A 17,753-nucleotide genomic window follows, 5' to 3' on the forward strand; every position below is an offset into this window, starting at 1 on the left:
CCGAGCGCCGCCGCTGCGCTGCCCGCGCCGCCCTGACGGTGCTCCCGCCGGGGCAGCGGAGCGGGGCCGGTTCCCCCGGCGGCTCTCGCCTCTCTCGGGGCGGCGGCGCGGGCGGCGGGGAGCGCTTTGCTCAGGCAGCGCGCGGGGCAGCCCAAGGGGCGCGGCCACGGGCGGGGCGGCGGCGAGAGGACCCCGGGTGACGGCGGCGGCGGCGCGACGGGAGCGGCGGTGAGCGGGACCGGGATCAGGGACAGGAGCCGGGATCAGAGACAGGGACCGGGGTCCGCACAGGAATCGGCACCCGGACCTGCGGCCTCCCCTCAGCCCGCCTGCTCCGGGTTCCGCTGTGGGGCTGTCGGGCTCGGGCCGGGCCGGGCCGGGCCGGGCCGGCGGCCTCTCCATCACCGGGATCTGACCGGAGTTGTCAGCTCGGAGAAGGAGTGGCTGCCGCGCTTTGCTGAGGAGAAAAACTGACTTAGTGTGCGGTAGTCACAGAGCTTTTCACGAGCTCCGTAAAGCTCATTTTTATCCTTAGTGGAGAACGGGAAGGGGGCACAGAAGCCTTAGGAGAAATATATCTGACAGTTGATTTTCTTCCGTTTTCCCAGTGATTCTGAGGGAGTGCTGGCAGTTCCCCTCGCCCTTTGGCCCTCTCGTTGCCCAGGCAATGCCCAAAGTGAAGAGGAGCAGGAAGCCTCCCCCAGATGGCTGGGAGCTGATCGAGCCCACGCTGGACGAGCTGGACCAGAAGATGAGAGAAGGTGAGTGGGTGTTCTCAGGGATAGGACCCCAAAACAAGCTCACAAGAGCTGCTTCATGGATACAGGGGAACGTTTTCTGTGTCTGTGCCTGCAGTGGTGCTGCAGGTTGATCCTGGGCCATGCTGGTCCCTAATTTTGGGGTTATGGAGCACAGAGGTTTGGTTACAGCTGGTTGAGGGATGAAGCTCTATGGGTGTTTGGTAGTTCCTGTGGGGATGAAGTCATCCCCAATCCCAGTGCGGGTCATGTCATCCCATTACCACTGGTTTTGTATCCTAAAGGAGCTGTTCCAGGTCAAGTCTCTCTCATTTGAGTCTCCTCCCATTAATCTCAGTTTTATCCCTGCCGTGTATTAAAAGTTATGAACGTTCTTGGAACAGTTCACTGCATCCGGTGTTTGTGTTCCCTCCCAGCTGAGACAGAGCCACACGAAGGGAAGAGGAAAGTGGAGTCCCTCTGGCCTATCTTCAGGATCCACCACCAGAAAACACGTTACATCTTTGATCTCTTCTACAAGAGGAAAGCAATCAGCAGAGGTGAGGAGGGCAGGGCCAAACTGGAGTGAGTGAGGTGTTCACCCGTGAACTGAACTGGGAGCTGGTGGGATCAGGTTTCTGGGGAAGGAGGGTGGAGAGAAGGCCTTGCAGCTTTACCTGCTGGTTACTACAGCTGGTAACTTGTGACTGTCTGCTTCTCCTCAGAGCTCTATGAGTACTGCATCAAGGAGGGCTATGCTGACAAAAACCTGATTGCCAAGTGGAAGAAGCAGGGCTATGAGAACCTCTGCTGCCTGCGCTGCATCCAGACTCGGGACACCAACTTTGGCACCAACTGCATCTGCAGGGTCCCCAAAAGCAAGCTGGAAGTGGTGAGTCTCCAGCTTGTTCCTCTGCCCTGCAGGAGTTGTTCTGACTTCTCCCAGCTCAGGGACAGCAGAGGGGGTAGTGCTGCTCTTCCTGGTCATTGCCTCTGCCTTTGCTGGTAGAATTGGTGTCCAGCTGGTGCTGGAGTTACTGTCAGCTCTGGCATTCATCTAAGGTTGTTAAAAGTATGGGAAATAACACCAGACTGTGGAAACCCTTCCCACCCAGAACCATTCCCTAGCTGGAGGTCTGAACTTGCTGCTCTGGCTGTGGCTTGGCTGTAACACCCTCCTCATGTTTGTTTTTCAGGGCAGAATCATTGAGTGCACTCACTGTGGATGCAGAGGCTGCTCTGGGTGAAGCCTTTTGCCATCAAACTTGTTTTTTGAACTCTGAGGGACATCCTCCTCAATGGACTATGAGTGCAATTACAGCCATTTTCTGTGATGGGCTATTTCTGTATTAAATTAAAGCATCAGCATGATCACCTGGATCATGCATAAATGGGGGGTGCTTTGGAGTAGGGTTTTGTGTAGCCATTTATTTTAAAATAAAGCTTGCCTTCCTGAGAGAGTGGTGTGATCTTCTGGTGAAACATTGCTGTGCCCCTCTTCTCCTGTTGGATGTGTTCTGGGTGCTTGAAGGTTGCTCTGCACAGTGAGCTGCTCTGCGTTCTCTCCTCAACTAAGTCCATTTAAAAGGCTGTGTGGAAAGGAAATAGTTCCCTAATGTACGCTCTTGAGTTCTTCCTTGACCACGTGCAGATGGAAGCTGCATTTCACTGGAATTCTCTGCTGAGGTCTGTAACCTGGAATTAATGCACAGATCCCTTCAGGAATGCCAGCAGTCTAGAGACTTAGAGTTCACATGTGAAGTGACAGGACACAGACAAAACCAGCACTGAGCTGAACCCCTGTTACATCTGATTTTGCTTCTTCCTTGTTTTGCACAGGCTTTGCTAAACTACAGCCCATCTAATCCTCAGCAGTTGAAGGAAATTCACTGCATATGCATTTGCTCCTCCTTAAAACAAAAGGAAATATTTAATTATTTAACTACTGCAAGAACTGGGGGTTGGGGATACACAAAGCAGCTTTACTACAAGCCAGTTTAAAGAAGCAAGTCATGCATCTTCCTTGTGCTGGAAGAACTTGAAACTTCAGCATCCTGCTCCCTTTTCCTGCACAGCCTCTGCCTCGCTGTCCTGCCCCCCAGGCTTTGCTGTCCTGTACTTGGCCCAGGGGTGGGGGGTCTCCTCTCCAGCCATAACCTTTAACCACCGGTAGTAGTAGCCACGGAAACCATCAATCTTCTCCAGGTATGGGTTTTTGTGCTTATACTGCAAAGAGAAAGCCACCAGAAGAAGTTTCTGTTAGATGAGAGCTCACTTCAGCACCAGCCTGCAGGAGCTACAAGATGCTACCAAAGAAACAGCGATCGAGTAATCCTCAGCCACACCAGACAAACCCAGAGGACACTAGGGCAGACATTAAATCATCATATTTATGATTCCCCTCCCTTGCTGGTGTCCTTTAGAAGCCTTCACAGCCTGCCAGTGGTGGCTCCTTACCCTGTCAAATTTGGGAGGGTAGCGCGCTGCGAACTCCAGCTGCCGGATGATGACTTCATTGGGAGGCACCTGTGTGTTCCTCATGTCCCGCAGGATCTCCGTGAGGTAACTGTAATCCAGCTGCCTCACAGCTGCAGCAATCAGGCTGCTGTAGATGTACTTGTTGGGAGTTATTCCAGACCTCTGGAAAGAGCAAATGCTATGGTTAAACAAGTTCATCTGCTGACTAGTGCAGGACTTGCAGGGGAAAAGGCAGAGAGGCACTTTTGACACAATGAGCACAGCTCTATCACAGTTCTCATCACAGGACCTGTGAAGCAGCTTGTGCAGTGCCAGCACAAGCTAAGAGAGACCAACTGAACTCCAGCTACTCTGGAGCTGCTCTTTTGGGAAAAGAACAAAACCACTCATCACAAAAACCTCAGCAGGTGTTTTAAAAGCATTAACATTTCACTTTGCCTCTTCCTGCAGCTCAGACCCCAGGGAGCAGAGGAGTTTTCTTTGATTACCTTCAAATCCGAGAGCAGCTGCAGTCCATCCTGCTGGTTGTGGCAGGCAATTGCCAAGGTACAAAATGTCTGCAGGTTAGGTGACAGTCCCCTCTTCACCAGAGCTGGCAGCATGCTCTGCAAGATACAAGTGTTGGCATCACTTCCCAAAAATTCTTACTGTAGCTTTCCAGACAGGGAGCTGGACATGCTAGAACAGAATCCATAAATATTTAGAAATTAACCCAAGCACCACCTTGTGGGAAATGGTGTGAGATCCCAGTTTCTACTGTGGACAGAGAAATGGGTCTCAGCAAAAGAGAAGCCTGAGACATCAGGTGGTTATGAGGCTGGTTCTAAGGTTTTTCTCTCACCTTTGCTCCCTCCAAGTCTCCCAGTTTACTTCTCTTCCTCATTAAAGTGTTAAAGAAGGTCACATCTACTTTTACTTTATGATCATCCACCAATGCCAGCAGAGAGGATTCTGAGGGGCTTTGGGGTTCCACCAGCTCAGCCAGTAATGTGAACGTTTTAATGTTGGGCTCTGCATTGTCCTCTTTCATTTTGTTCAAGAATCCCTCCACATCCCCCATCAGGGCCAGTCTGTGGGATGGTGTGGCCACTGTCCCCAGGGCAATCACGGCTGTGTCAGCCACCCTGGAATCCAACAAGTTGGGCAGCTTGCACAAAGGCAGCTTCTGGCTTGGGTGTGGCTGTTCCTGTTCCATCTCACTCTGAGCTCTCCTCATCAAAGCTCCAGCCCTGCTGTGAGTGACTCTGGGGCTGTCAGGAGCAGCTGGTCCTGCTCCAGCCCCAGCCACATCTTCATTTTGTGGCTGGATCCGTTCCTCGGGCTGCACCGAACTCTCCTGAAACAATTGCTTTTCCATAGCTTCCACATCCAGCTGGACAGCAGCACTCTCTGATCCCTTCTTCCTCTGATTTTTCACCTTTTCCTTCCGCCTGCCGGGTGGCAGCTTTAGCTGAGCTGAGTTCTCAGGGGGGCTGAGCAGGAGCTTAGAGGCCACAGCGGGGTTGCCGATCCCGCAGTCTCTGGCTGCACGCAGCATCAGGTTGTAGGTGTGGCTGTCGGCCTTGATTCCCAACTTATTCATTTGCTGCCAAACCTGAAGAGGGGAAGATGGATATTAAATAACAGGAGCATCTCTAGCAGCCTGTAAGTACATCTGTTCATGGGATCTGTGTGAGAAGGAGTGAATGTACAGCATGACAAGGACAGTAACCTTGAGCTGGAGAGCCCTGTGAGATGATCCAGGGTTATTTACCAATGTATGAGATGTCCTGAGCAAAGTCTGGTTTTTAGAACTTGTGCTAGGAGCAGCTGAACTCCTCCCATTTCACCACCCCACTGCTATTTCCATGTGTTCAGGTGATGAGTTAAACACAGCAGCACGTTCCCCTCTCTCAGAACAGGAGGACAAACCTGCAAGGCAAATCGGAAGCCGTTTTCGGTGTCTTTTATGCAGCTCATGAGGAGGAAGCTGAAGGTCTCAGCTGTGAGGACATGGCCCTTCTGCACAATTTCCTGAAAAGAGCAGAGAGAGCATTAAACTTCCCAGTTACCCTGCGTGGTGAAGTCAAATATCACCTTCATCTTCTGGGGATAGATGTAACAAGTTTTGGACACACCCAGCCAGTTTTAAAGCCAAAGCTGCCTCCTTTCAGGTAATTAAGCTTAGACTTTGGTACCAATACCAATTGTATTTGGTACATACAATTTCACTGTATAACAATAAAGACCAATTAAACAGAAACATATGATCTATAATTATCCCTGCTGGAAATGAAATTAAAACCCGATGCGACATGTCAACTTCCAGGAGCTTTAACCACAGCACAGAATAGGTTTAACAGGAGAAAAGCAACCAATTTACCTTGAGTACATCCAAGCACATCCTGAGGTCTGAGCAGAGGGCACAGACCTTCAGCAGGGCATGGTAGGTGATGAGGTTCAGCTCCTGGTTTTTGCTCTGCAGCTGCTGCCGCAGTTTCAGGGCGCTCTGCAGCCCCGAGTCCTTCCAGGGGGACTCAGCACAGGCATTGAACAGGGCTGTGTAAGTGGCCTCTGTGGGGATTAACCCTCGTTTTTTCATCTGAAGGAAGAGAAGAAGGATTTGAACTGGCCCTTTTGCAAAAGGACAGCTTGAATTTTTTAACTTTTTTTTTAAGAGTTTCAGGCTATGAAGGTGCCAACACTTTTGGAGACAAAGGAACATGACTGAATGCTTGAAATGCTTTTAGCTTAGAAAATATTTTGAGGGAGAAGTTAAACCTACATCATTGTAGAGCCTGAATGCCTTCTTCACGTAGCCAACCCTGCCACAGCCACCAATGAGAACAGTGTAATTGCCTTCTTCTGGCTGGACACGCTCCTCCTTCAGCATCTGCACCTCAAACAGCTCCAGAGCCTCTGCCAGCTACAAGGATGAGAAAAATCCATCATGAGGCAGCAAGAGAATCAACTACAATGGATATTAATATATGAACTGTGGCAGATTGCAGTGCAAGCCCTACAAAGTGTGGGGCTACTCACAAAAAGGCTGGAGAGGGTCTTTGGACCAGGACATGTGGTAACAGGATGGGGGGGATGGTTTTAAGCTGACAGAGGAGAGATTTAGGTTAGATATTGGGAAGAAATCCTTTATTGTGAGGGAAGCGAGGCATTGGCACAGGTTGCCTAAAGAAGCTGTGGCTGCCCCTGGATCCCCCCTGGCAGTGTCCAAGGCCAAATTGGACAGGGTTTGGAGCCACCTGGGATAGTGGAAGGTGTCCCTGCCCAGGGCAGGGGGTGGAACTGGATGGGCTTTAAGGTCTGTTCCAATGCAAACTGCTTTATTATGATTCTATAGGAAATCCTTATTTTAATTTTTTCTGAAAAGATGCCAAGTGAGAGAGAGCTGGTCAGAGCTGCATCTTTCATCAGTGCTATTAAAAACAAGAGAAGAGCTGGGCTCAAACCTTGTCCTCTTTGATGAGAGCCTTGCACCGTAGGAAGTACCAGTATGGAGTGTTCTTAGGGCCACGTCGAGGTTTTCTTTCTGGTTCTTCTTCTCCTTCTTCTTGAAGCTTTAAATCCCGAAAGCGCGCTGTGGTTTTGTGGTAGTATTTCCTAGAGGAAAATTTATCAGACAGCGTCCCGAACTCCACACCTTCATCATCATCATCATCGTCATCCTTCTGCTCCTCGGTAGCTCCAGCGGAGCTGCCAGCACGGATCTCTCTCGGGTCGCTGCCGGGCAGTTTGGAGGAGGCCGGGGAGGAGCCGCACGTTCTCCAGCCCGGCAGCGGGCCCTGGCCTGGGGGCCGGGACAGGAGCGGTGCCTGCCCGGCTTCAACCCCTGGGGCTGCGCACCGCGCCCGTAGCACAGCGGGGGAGGCGTAGCGGCACCAGCGGGGGATGAGGAGCCGCAGGGAGCCCATGACGTGCCCGCTGTCTGCGGAAGCGAGTGGGTGCAGAGCGGGACCGGGAGCGGGATCAAAACCAGACCCGCCCCTGCCCTCACACCGTCCCTTCTCACCCCGCCCCTGACCCACGGCGCCTGCGCGCACGGAAGGGGCGTGTCCCCGGTAGTCTCTGATTGGCCGGAGCGCGCGCGCTGCCCGCCGGGCTGGGGTGCCCCGAGCGCTGATTGGCCGGAGCGCGCGCGCTGCCCGCCGGGCGGCCGTGCCCGCTGTGGGTCCCGTCATTCCGCGGGCGGGCGGCGCGGGGCGGCCACGGGGCTGCCGCCGCCGCCTCCCCTCACTGCAGGCGCTGCCGGCGCGGAGTGGAGCGGGCCGGGCTGGGCCCGCCCGGGCCCGCCCGCCCGCCGCCTCCAATACCGCCACCATTCCGCCCCTACCTTCCCGTTGCCGGCGGCCCCCAGCTGCCACCATGCAAGAGCTCATCGCCAGCGTGGATCACATCACGTTCGACCTGGAGCTGGCCGTGGAGCAGCAGCTGGGGGCACAGCCGCTCCCCTTCCCTGGCATGGACAGTGCGTGTGGGCTCTCTGCTCCGCGGGGGGCTCGGGCCGGGCCGTGGGGCCGAGGAGGGTGGGCAGGGCAGGGCTGGGCTGGGCTGCCTGGGAGGTTTGCAAGGTTCTGAGCGTCTTCCTCAGGTCTTACCCGTAGATCTACCCGGCTTCCGCTTTCCTCGTGAAGTTCTGTCAACCCAGATGTTTGTCTTTTCTACTTAGTGAAATTCTTAGTTACTACCAGCCAGGCTGGAGAATTAAAGTTGAGATGTTACCGTAAATAAACATCACTCTCCTGCACAGTACTTTCTATTTCCTTTTTCATTCCCTTTTGGTAGATGAGGTATTTTGATGGGAAGATTCATCAGCTTTAGGTATATCCATGGCTGACTCTCTTAAGTCTTTCCTTCAGTCTGACACAGACTCAGGAGACTCACAGTTTGCTGGATTTTTCTAGCAGGGCTACTAAACTTATGTTTAACTCCCTTGAACGTTCCTCTTTGTCAGGATCTGCAAGGGATAACATGCTAATGGTTGTTTCAGGCACTTCTGGTAAAGAAATATAAGACTTTTAATGCCACGACTACAAATATAGGGCTCAGGAGTTGGACTTTGATGATCCCTGTGGGTCCCATCCATCTCAGGATATTCTGTGATATGACTGACTTAACAGCAGAGGAAAACCCAGTCAAGAACTTAAAAGCAAAACAAGCACCTCCAAATCTCCCTGCGAGTTCCCTTTCCTATCCCTCAAGAAGAAAACAGATATTTTTGAGTGACAGGCTTTCACAAGGAACTCCCGCAGGAAAGTAAATTCCCCAAACCAAAATGTTGCTTTTCTCTTGATGTTGGAGATCAGATTTTCTTTCTAGGGTAGGAAATGTTTTAAAGGTTGCCATGAAGCTTTGATAAAATAAATAATGTTTCCTTGTTCTCTCCACAGAATCGGGCGCAGCTGTCTGTGAGTTTTTTTTAAAGGCGGCATGTGGAAAAGGCAAGTTGTGTGGAATATTGGAAAAGGCAGTTATTCTCACAGGATTGGGGGGGTGAAAACAGATTTCCAGCACTGATTATAGTGCTCTTGTTTTGTAAAGCTGAGGGGATAACCTAGATAGAGGAGGAAACTGAAGGATGTTGGAATATCTGCAGCAATTGGGAAATAATGGTATTTTTTAAGGGAGCCGGGAAGTAAATAAACAGAGCTACTGTTAAAAGAAGGTTTGAACTCACCATAGGCAGTCTTTGCTGTGGATCTGCCTCTTAGTTTCTGTAGTTTATAGTTTCCAGGATTAAGAGCTGAAGACTTTGCTGTGAAGCTCATTAGAGGGTATCACAAGGCTGTTTTGGAACTCCCTGTTTTGCTGTTATCGCTTAAGGCTAAAATCATAGGTGATGTCTTGCAGAGGGGTTGCTGTTGCCCCGTGTGACACACTTTAATTGTTCCTTTTTCCCTTCTCCCACCCTTCCACAGGAGGCATGTGCCCATTCAGACACATCAGTGGGGAAAAGACAGTTGTTTGTAAACACTGGCTACGAGGACTGTGCAAAAAGGGAGACCAGTGCGAGTTCCTGCACGAGTATGACATGACCAAGATGCCTGAGTGTTATTTCTACTCCAAATTTGGTAAGCAGCTCCTGCAGGTGTGGGAGTCTGAAGAAGGTCCCTCCTCATGGCATTACATTCTTCTGTGGTTGATGTTAGACTGACATTTTTCCAGATCTGCTTCACTTTATTATCCACATAAATTTGTGATGTATTCTAGATGTCTTCACTTGACTGCTTGTCCCTTGCAGGACGAGGGGGGATTTTTACTGCTTTTTTTTGCCTTAAGTTCTTTTTTTTTGGGTATGAGATGAGTAGGCTGAGCAGCTGGTCGTTGCATGACTCTGATTTTGGGGAGCTGATGAGCAGCAGAGGGCATGGGTGTGCAAAACTTTTGTGCACTTGCTTTCCAGCTCTGGAGATCTGGACATAATGAGGCAACTTGGTGCCAGAAACTTACAGTCTTGTAGGTTTCCTTGGATTGAGGTTAGTGTGCAATTTGTAGTTTCTCCACACTTCTGGTGCACTAAATGTTTGGGATTTGTTACCATGACTGCTCTTTAAAATTTAGTTCCCTCATTATTTTTAAAAACATAAAATATCCAGTCTGGTAGAACTTGGCTGACCAGGGGTGAGTCCTTGGAGCTCTTCATGGAGGTTAAGGCAGGCAGTGAGACTGTTGTGCCTGAACTTAAAAATGTTGGTAACAGCTCTGTGGGAGCTGCATGATCCAGGTAACATTTTGAGAGTCATTTTGATCTCAGACCTGCACAATTGACTGAGAAGTGTGTTTGCCTTTGGTACAGGGGAATGCAGTAACAAGGAATGTCCATTCTTGCACATTGACCCGGAGTCAAAGATCAAAGACTGTCCCTGGTATGACAGAGGCTTCTGCAAACACGGTATGTGCCTCCCACATTTCCTGTGCCTACAGATCTAGGGGGGGAGTGTTGCTGTTCCATCTTTGCATGTTCTGCTGGGATCTGGGTGTATGGAATGTGAACTGCTGAGCTTTGTGCTGTTGCAGGTCCCCTGTGCAGACATCGGCACACTCGGAGAGTCATTTGTGTGAATTACCTGGTAGGATTCTGTCCAGAGGGCCCTGCCTGTAAATTCATGCAGTGAGTATGCTCCAGGCCTGCCCTGCAGCCTTGTGTTTCCCTTGTGGGCTGGTACATGTCAAATGAGGGTGCTCCCATGCTTCCCAATGGTTTGGAGATTTGCCAGTGTTTAGTTGGGCCAAATTTTTACTGATTTGAGGATTGAAGAAGTATTTACAAAAGCATGTAGTGACAGAACAAGGGGGAATGGTCTCAAACTGAAAGTGAGTAGGTTTAGATTAGGAATTAGAAATAATTCTTCCCTGTGAGGGTGGGGAGGCCCTGGCACAGGTTGCCCAGAGAAGCTGTGGCTGCCCCATCCCTGGAAGTGTCCAAGGTCAGGTTAGATGGAGCTTGGAGCAACCTGGGATAGTTCAAAGTGTTCCTGCCTGTGGCAGGGGGTTGGAACTGTATGAGCTGTGAATCCCTTCCAACCCAAACCAGTCTATGATATGGGGCAGGGCCTCTCCAGGGAGTTCCCAGTGAGACTGGCATGGTGATTAGGTGCCATCAGTGCAGTGGAATCACGTGGATTTATATTCCAGGAGGCAGAGGGATATGCAACACATATGTAAAGTGAAGTGGGGAGGGGGAGGTTTGTTTCCTGTGAGCCAGATTTAACTGGCTGAATGTTTTGTTGTTTGGAGCTACTTGACTGAGCTGATGATAAAATGTTGGCATATGATTTGAGAATCAATTTTCTTGTTTCCATCTAAACCAGCCCTCGGTTTGAACTGCCAATGGGAACCACAGAGCAACCACCACTGCCTCAGCCAACACAAACACAGCAAAAGGTACCCAGATTCCCTGCCTCCCCACACAGCCACCCTCAAACCTCTCCCACAGTGCTTTAAAATAGAATAGGTTGTCAAGTGGTCAAAATTGGGCACCCAGGCTCTTGGGTTTGGAAGGGAGAATTAAACAGTGAGCAACCCTGAGTGCCATTGTAGTGATGAAACCCCACAATTGTTCCAACTTTACATGGAGATCATGTCACAGAACACTCCCACGCTACACAGAAACACATCAGATGTGGTGTGCAGCAGTCTGCCAGGTTTTGTAATCGGGGTGACATCCCTCCATGATGGCAATGATATTTTAGCAGCCTAAACCTACTCTCCAAATCTGCTTTCCAGAGAAAAACAGGATCACTGGGCTTTGTAAGGCTCAGTGCTTGATTTCTTCTTTCTGGTGCTCCAGCTGGCAGAGCACCCACACACAGATTTGGAGGAAAATTGATCATTTGACATATGGGGTGCTCTTTTCCCTTCTTAACAAAACAAAAACCACAAAGATCTTTATCCTTGATGCACTTAACGAGTCAGAACTCTTCTCCTACCCAACAGAGGACACCCCAAGTCATTGGAGTCATGCAATCTCAAAATAACAACAGTGGGAACAGAGGACCCCGGCCGTTGGAGCAGGTCACCTGCTACAAGGTAATGCAGAGGGGAGGGCTCAGGAGGGAAGGCAAAAAGGCTTTTTCACAGTGTCAAAAGGTCCATGAATTCTGAGCTCTGCTCAGTAGACATTGTGTGGTGCCTGGATACAGCTGTGGGAATTGGCCTTGAGTTCTGAGGTCGCTCTCTTGCTGTGACAATGACAAATTCTGTAGGACTTTGCTGTCTGCTAATAAACAGGAAAACCTTGCCCCGAAGACTGGAAGGAGACTGCCAAACTGCACATTTGAAAATAAGAGTTAATAGAAACTTTCTGTCTCATAAGCTGATTTGCTTACACTGGTGGGTGTAGATTCTCTTTTCCTGGAGGGTCATTGAAAGTAACAAATTAGGCTTGCAAAGCCTGCTCAGTGTTTGAGCTGTAAATGCACCCTGTGGTGTCAAAGCAAGGAATGAGTTGTTCACCGTGGTTGCTCATTGAGGAGCGCCAGGAAAATTTGGACACAATCAAGTTTCTATCTCCTTATTTTTCCACAAAAGCCACAGTCACTAGAAAAGGACTAAAGGAATCTTCCTTTAATCCTAGAAAAGGATTTTCTAGGATTCCTTTAATCCTAGAAAAGGACAAAGAATCTTCCTGTCCCTTTAGCCCTGACAGTTACAACATTTTACATGTCCACTCTGAGCCTTAGGTGCTTGTTTGGGTGAAAGTCACTGTGATTGGAGAGGGATATTAAATAGCTGAATCCATTTCACTGAAAGCCTTTAATAGCTGCCTCTTTAATCTGCAAGTAAATTACAGATCTGGAGAAGGCTGTTGCACCAGATACTGGCATTTCTCTGTGTTTGAGTAGCTTCAAGATGCAAAGTCACGAATCTGTGACTTTCTCAAGTTCAGAGGTGCTTTTCTTTGTTTATTCATGAAGATCAGGAGAGTACCCATGGATATGGTGGATATCACGTGGAGTAGTCTGAGAAGCTTCTAATGCTGAACTCCTCCTTGTTGTGCTGAGGGTTCTCTCCTTGAAAATGCCTTAGAATAACATGGCATCAGGTTACTCCCAGCATAGAAGCAGATTTTGCTCCAAGGCGTGGTAGCAGCCCATAAATCCTGTCCCTCCTGATGCCCTGTTTCACTGCACCTGCTAAATGCTGCATCTGCCACGTGTGGAAAAGCTTCCAAATGGGAGCACTTGCTGGGTGCTTAATAAAGGCAGCTAGGAGGAAAGAGCTGTATCTCTGCAATAATTCCTGTCTCTTTCTGTTTCAGTGTGGTGAAAAAGGTCATTATGCCAACAGATGCACCAAAGGACACCTGGCCTTTCTCAGTGGACAGTGAAGGAGCAGCAGGAAGGTGCAAGGGAGCTGTTACCACTGAGGAAAGGTTTCTGCCTAGCACAATGTCTGGAGCTATTAATCAGGTTGTTTTTTTAATGCCATTACTGAAAGAACTGGTCAGAGGCTGGCTGCTGCTAAGCAACATTTTTGTAATTGTTCCCAACTTTTTTTAAGTTTTAACCTTTTTAAAATCAGTTTTGGCCTCCGCCTGTGTTCATTGAGCCCTTATGAAAGGTAGATGTAAAAACCAGTAGATAAACCAAGCCCTTACTGGTGCAGCACTCCACATAAACACATCTTAGGCCAGTGTTTCTTTAAAGTATTTTCCTTCTGCCACTTCTCTTTGGAGAATCTGCAGCGTTTCAGCCCTCCCTGTGGAAGCAGGAAGACTGACTGGGAAAACTTAACACTTGCAATGCCTTCTCCTCAGTGAGGAAGCAGGGATTCTGCTGTCCTGTAGCTCTTAAAAAGCCAAGTCCTGTTTCCAGGTCAGCCTGGTGAGCTTGTGCTGGTGGCTGACAAAACCCCTCACGTACATCAGGCAGTAAAACCTGTGTCCACTCACTTTGTTTCTGTGCTTCTTGCTGTACTGAAGGTTAGAAATCAATCTTCTGGGAGAGAACTGATCAGGGGGAGAATAAATTGGCATCTCTCTGGTTAGCCAGACAATAAGGAGCAATGATTATAGGAAAGCTGCAGCTGTGCTCAGTTCCCACTTGCAGACAGGAGGGACAAGAGCACGGCTTGGAGTAGGAATAGAAGAGCCTTGTCTCAGCCCCCATCAAACAGCTCACACTGAGCAGGTATTCCCACACTAGAGAGCAGAAGTGGAGCTGTTTATTCTTATGGAACACTGCTTTTAAAGTGTTGGTAGAGATCCCTTCTGAAAGCATTTTTTTTCAATGCAAACCCCGTGTATTTTGAGATGACTATTTCAAAAGGGCCAATGACAAAATGTGAATTAAAAGAAAAAAAATACCCACAATGTGAGCCTTATTGATTCTACCCCATCTCTTCATTTGCTGCCTGCCTTTATACTTTGTTTTTATTGAAATGTACTGATGGCAAAAGCTGGCTGTGAATTTATTTTTCTTGAAGAACAAGGTAAATGTGGCTGGATTAAGAGAAGTGACCAGAGCCTGTGTTGGTGTCAATGACTGCACTTACTTCACTGTGGAAGTTTCATGTCTGGAGTCACAGACCATCAGACACTTTGATAACACTCTGTGCCCCCCTCAGGCTGAGCTGTGATCTGTTTGTAACTGGGCATGTGGAAAGGGAGCTAAAACAAAACACTCCAGTGTCTGATCACCTTCCCCACTGAGTTCAGGAGCTTTTGGGCTTCAGTACCAGTTTTCCAACACTGAAAGCCTTCCTCTAACCGCTGAAGCTCTTGGGAGAGTGTTCATGTCCCTCAAGCAGTGGTTTTCACTCTCCCTGCTGTTCAGACAAGGACGGTTCAGGTGGGCACCAGTGCCCAGGTCCAGGTGCTGGTGTGATTTTGGGGAATGAGGAAGCTCAGAGCTGGGGCCAACCCTCAAGTGCTCCTTTAAGCTGCATTTAAGAAGGAAAGTTTTCCTTTATTTTGATGGATTGAAGCTTATTCCCACTCAAAATGACCTCCCAGTTTTGGCAGTGAAAGGAGCTCTGATGGAAATTTTGGGTTACCTGAGGCAGTGATAGGAGGAGAGCTGCAGCCCTGCCTCATCTCACACAGTGCTCTGCAATGATGGAAAACTGCCCAAAACACCTGCAGCCCCTGGTGACAGCCTGACTGAGAACCAGAAACACCCACAGGGCACACAAAGCTCAGATGTTCTTTCAAATCAAAACACATCCTCTCAGCCCCTTGTCCAGCCTGTCCCTAATGGCCAGGGAGAAGGAATCCCATGCTATCATTTTTATCAAACAGGAATCAGTTGCCAACAGTTCCCCCAGTTCATAATACAGCCCAAGGAGCAGCTGCTTTCCCTCTGAACTTACCCTGAGGGGTGAAACTCTCAGAATACAAATTTATTTGCACAGTACAATTAACAACTCAATTAGTAGACTGTCAGCTCAGGAAATGTAAAGTGTATGCACTTTATTATTGGTCACAAGAGTACAGGTTTAATATCCATAGTTCTGATGTCTTCTGTCAGGGTGGCTGTGCCAGGAGCTGCACCTTCACCTTCTGAGGGTGTTTCAGTGGTATTTCCTCCTGCGGTCGTGCTCTGCAGCAAAGGACAGGAAGTTAATTCTGCTGAACTCTCAAGAAAAAAACCCCACCACACCTGAAATTCCAGGCAAGAAAGCATTCTGAAAAACCCCTGAGCATGTATTTCCTAGGTGCTGCCAGGGCAGACAGGCACCAAGGTCTAAACTTTCTTTGTTGCCAAGAAAAAACTCAGCATTTAAGTTTTCTACGGCTAAAAGAAGTTTGTTTGCCAACAATCTTTCATTTTATTTCTAAAAGCAGCAGCAGGTGATTGTTTTTATCCCCCAGGCAACCTTCCAAGCTGCCCTGCACACACTCATCCATGGTTTTTACTTACTGATGTGACTGTAGCTCCACATGTAGCTGAGGATGATATACCCAGCCAGCACCATGGAGAGACCCCCGAGGCCCCCCTTCCTCACGTTGATGTATTTGTTGTAGTATCTCTCATGACCTGTGGAGGAGAAAAATGTTTCAGAGCAGCCAGATGAGTTGTTTGTTACCCTGTGAGAGAAAGAAGCAGCCTGGATTCACAAAACTTCAGGAAATTGGTTCTAATGAAACATCTGAAGGTCTCAGAAGCAAGTCTGAGAGGAGGCAACCTGTGTGTTGGTTGAGCAAGATGATCCCAAGTTAATAGACCTAAGCCTTAAAAAAAAAACCCAAACAACCACAAAAGGGAAAAACCCCAATTTTCCCATTTTTTCCCTAAATGTGGCTGCTTTGGAATTATCTAACTGTTCCATACATTATATACATGCACACATGTATTATCAAAGGCAGACACTTGCAGTTGACATTCTGTGTTTAAATCTACCCGAATGACATTTGTATCTACAGCAAATGACATTGGGCCCAAGTGATCCATAAGGGCTCTGTCTCCTCTTTTACCATCTCTAGGGATCAACTGCATTTTAATTCTTTTTTGTTTACTTGTGATGCTGTGAAACCCCAAAATTTCCAGTCAACGGGTTCAAGGACTAAGGGCATCCCATTTCCCCTTTATACAAGAAGAAACACTGAGAACAAACATCCAGTGCATAAAACCCACATGAAAAATAAATTTACAGAGGGAAAAACGAGATGTTACAGGAGAAGCTGCTCTGGGAAGGCAGAACTGGCCACGGAGCAGCCCCTGCGCTGCCAGACACCGTTCCCTCAGGCAACAACATCCTCTCTGGCAGGCAGGGATTCTTGTGTGCGATTTTCCCTGGTTCCGTCAGGAGAAGGAATGAGGGTCCCGCACCCTCCGGGCCTCCCCCGCAGCCCCCTCACCTCTCCGAATGGCCCCCAAGATGCCGCCGGGGGTGAAGTCCCTCATGGCCAGCCAGCTGCCCAGCTGGCCCAGCTTCACATCCATCAGCTTCGTGTCCTTGAGGAGAACTGCGGCAGGGAGAGGGAGAGAGCCCGGTCAGCGCGGGGCTGAGGGAGGGAAGGAGGGGAACGCCGCGGTCACCTTGATCCCCCCGCACTCACCCGGCTTCGCCATCTTGGTGTGCCCGGAAGGGACGCGCGCGGGGGCTCATGGGAGGAGGGAAGGGCGGGAACGCGGCCGGCGGGCGGGACGGGGCCGCCGCCATGTTGGGTGTGTCACGGTGCCATATTGGGTGTGTCACGGCGCCATGTTGGGTGTGTCACTGTCCCCTCATGAGGGACCATGGCGGTCCCGGTGCCGCCTTGAGCCCGTCCAGCCTGTCTTAGGGATGGGAACGCGGACGGCGGGCGGGACGCGGCCGCCGCCATGTTGGGTGTGTCACGGCGCCATGTTGGGTGTGTCACTGTCCCCTCACGAGGGACAATGGCGGTCCCGGTGCCACCTTGAGCCCGTCCAGCCTGTCCTAAGGACAGGACAAGGAGTAATGGGTACTAATTGGAAGTGGGGGAAATTTTATTAGATATACAGAAAAAATTCCTTCCCTGTGAGGGAGGTGAAGCCCTGGCACAAGTTGCCCAGAGAAGCTGTGGCTATCCCATCCCTGCAAGTGTCCAAGGCCCGGTTGGATGGGGATTGGAGCAACGTGATCTAGTGGAAAGTTTCCCTGCCCATTGGAACTGGATGATCTTTAAGGTCCTCCCAATCCCTTAACATTCCGTGATTGTGTGATCTCCTCTCTAGGAGCCAACTCCCCAGTGGGGGCTGCACACTCTGCCCCAGCTGCCACAGGCACTGCCAGCCTGTCAGAGGGCTGGGGCACCTGAGGGATTTTCCCTTCATTTCCAATCCATCAGGTCCCTTCATCAGCTGTGCTCTTCCTCAGGGGATGGTAAACAACTCCTGATCATGTCCCTCAATCCCCCAGGGCAGCGCCTCGCACCGTCCCACATTACGGGGTGTCAGGTGCCCTCCTTGCAGTGCTTCAGATTGTGAGGAAATATAGAAAAATTCACAAGTTGTCATCAGCATCTTCACACGTCTCCATCAGCAATCTTGTCGATGTCCCACAAATGAACCTTTTCCAGTGTGTTCTTAAGTTACAGCTCTAACACAGTAAATATGTGCTCACAGACAGCATATACTG

The 17,753-nt window shown here is 49.7% G+C and overlaps 4 protein-coding genes across 5 annotated transcripts; 2 read left to right on the forward strand and 2 right to left on the reverse strand.

Annotated features, from left to right (window-relative positions):
* The first annotated feature begins 149 nt into the window (after window positions 1–149).
* On the forward strand, window positions 150–2,195 carry BUD31 (BUD31 homolog). Its single transcript, XM_066560584.1, has 5 exons — window positions 150–228; window positions 609–761; window positions 1,175–1,297; window positions 1,463–1,629; window positions 1,934–2,195. Exons 2-5 carry the CDS (start codon window positions 668–670, stop codon window positions 1,982–1,984), a joined length of 435 nt encoding a protein of 144 aa, XP_066416681.1. The 5' UTR covers window positions 150–228; window positions 609–667; the 3' UTR covers window positions 1,985–2,195.
* Window positions 2,196–2,648: 453 nt separating this feature from the next.
* PTCD1 (pentatricopeptide repeat domain 1) lies at window positions 2,649–7,196 on the reverse strand. Its single transcript, XM_066560581.1, has 8 exons — window positions 6,662–7,196; window positions 5,980–6,120; window positions 5,578–5,796; window positions 5,127–5,228; window positions 4,057–4,809; window positions 3,704–3,820; window positions 3,195–3,377; window positions 2,649–2,963 (listed from the first exon to the last, which is right to left on the reverse strand). The coding sequence occupies exons 1-8, from the start codon at window positions 7,121–7,123 to the stop codon at window positions 2,784–2,786; spliced, it is 2,157 nt and encodes a 718-aa protein (XP_066416678.1). The 5' UTR covers window positions 7,124–7,196; the 3' UTR covers window positions 2,649–2,783.
* Window positions 7,197–7,436: 240 nt separating this feature from the next.
* Window positions 7,437–14,174, forward strand: CPSF4 (cleavage and polyadenylation specific factor 4). 2 transcript variants are annotated; one of them, XM_066560582.1, is made up of 8 exons: window positions 7,440–7,677; window positions 8,600–8,650; window positions 9,128–9,280; window positions 10,006–10,101; window positions 10,227–10,320; window positions 11,021–11,093; window positions 11,646–11,738; window positions 12,970–13,231. In XM_066560582.1, exons 1-8 carry the CDS (start codon window positions 7,575–7,577, stop codon window positions 13,036–13,038), a joined length of 732 nt encoding a protein of 243 aa, XP_066416679.1. In that variant the 5' UTR covers window positions 7,440–7,574; the 3' UTR covers window positions 13,039–13,231. The 2 variants fall into 2 exon arrangements, with proteins under 2 accessions (XP_066416680.1, XP_066416679.1); XM_066560583.1 differs by lacking the exon at window positions 11,021–11,093 and having other exon boundaries at window positions 7,437–7,677; window positions 12,970–14,174.
* Window positions 14,175–15,095: 921 nt separating this feature from the next.
* On the reverse strand, window positions 15,096–16,801 carry ATP5MF (ATP synthase membrane subunit f). The gene is made up of 4 exons (XM_066560585.1): window positions 16,711–16,801; window positions 16,510–16,617; window positions 15,572–15,688; window positions 15,096–15,250 (listed from the first exon to the last, which is right to left on the reverse strand). The coding sequence occupies exons 1-4, from the start codon at window positions 16,721–16,723 to the stop codon at window positions 15,222–15,224; spliced, it is 267 nt and encodes an 88-aa protein (XP_066416682.1). The 5' UTR covers window positions 16,724–16,801; the 3' UTR covers window positions 15,096–15,221.
* Window positions 16,802–17,753: the final 952 nt, after the last annotated feature.

This window comes from Molothrus aeneus, chromosome 16 (assembly GCF_037042795.1).
Source record: "Molothrus aeneus isolate 106 chromosome 16, BPBGC_Maene_1.0, whole genome shotgun sequence".
Taxonomy (NCBI): Eukaryota; Metazoa; Chordata; class Aves; order Passeriformes; family Icteridae; genus Molothrus; species Molothrus aeneus.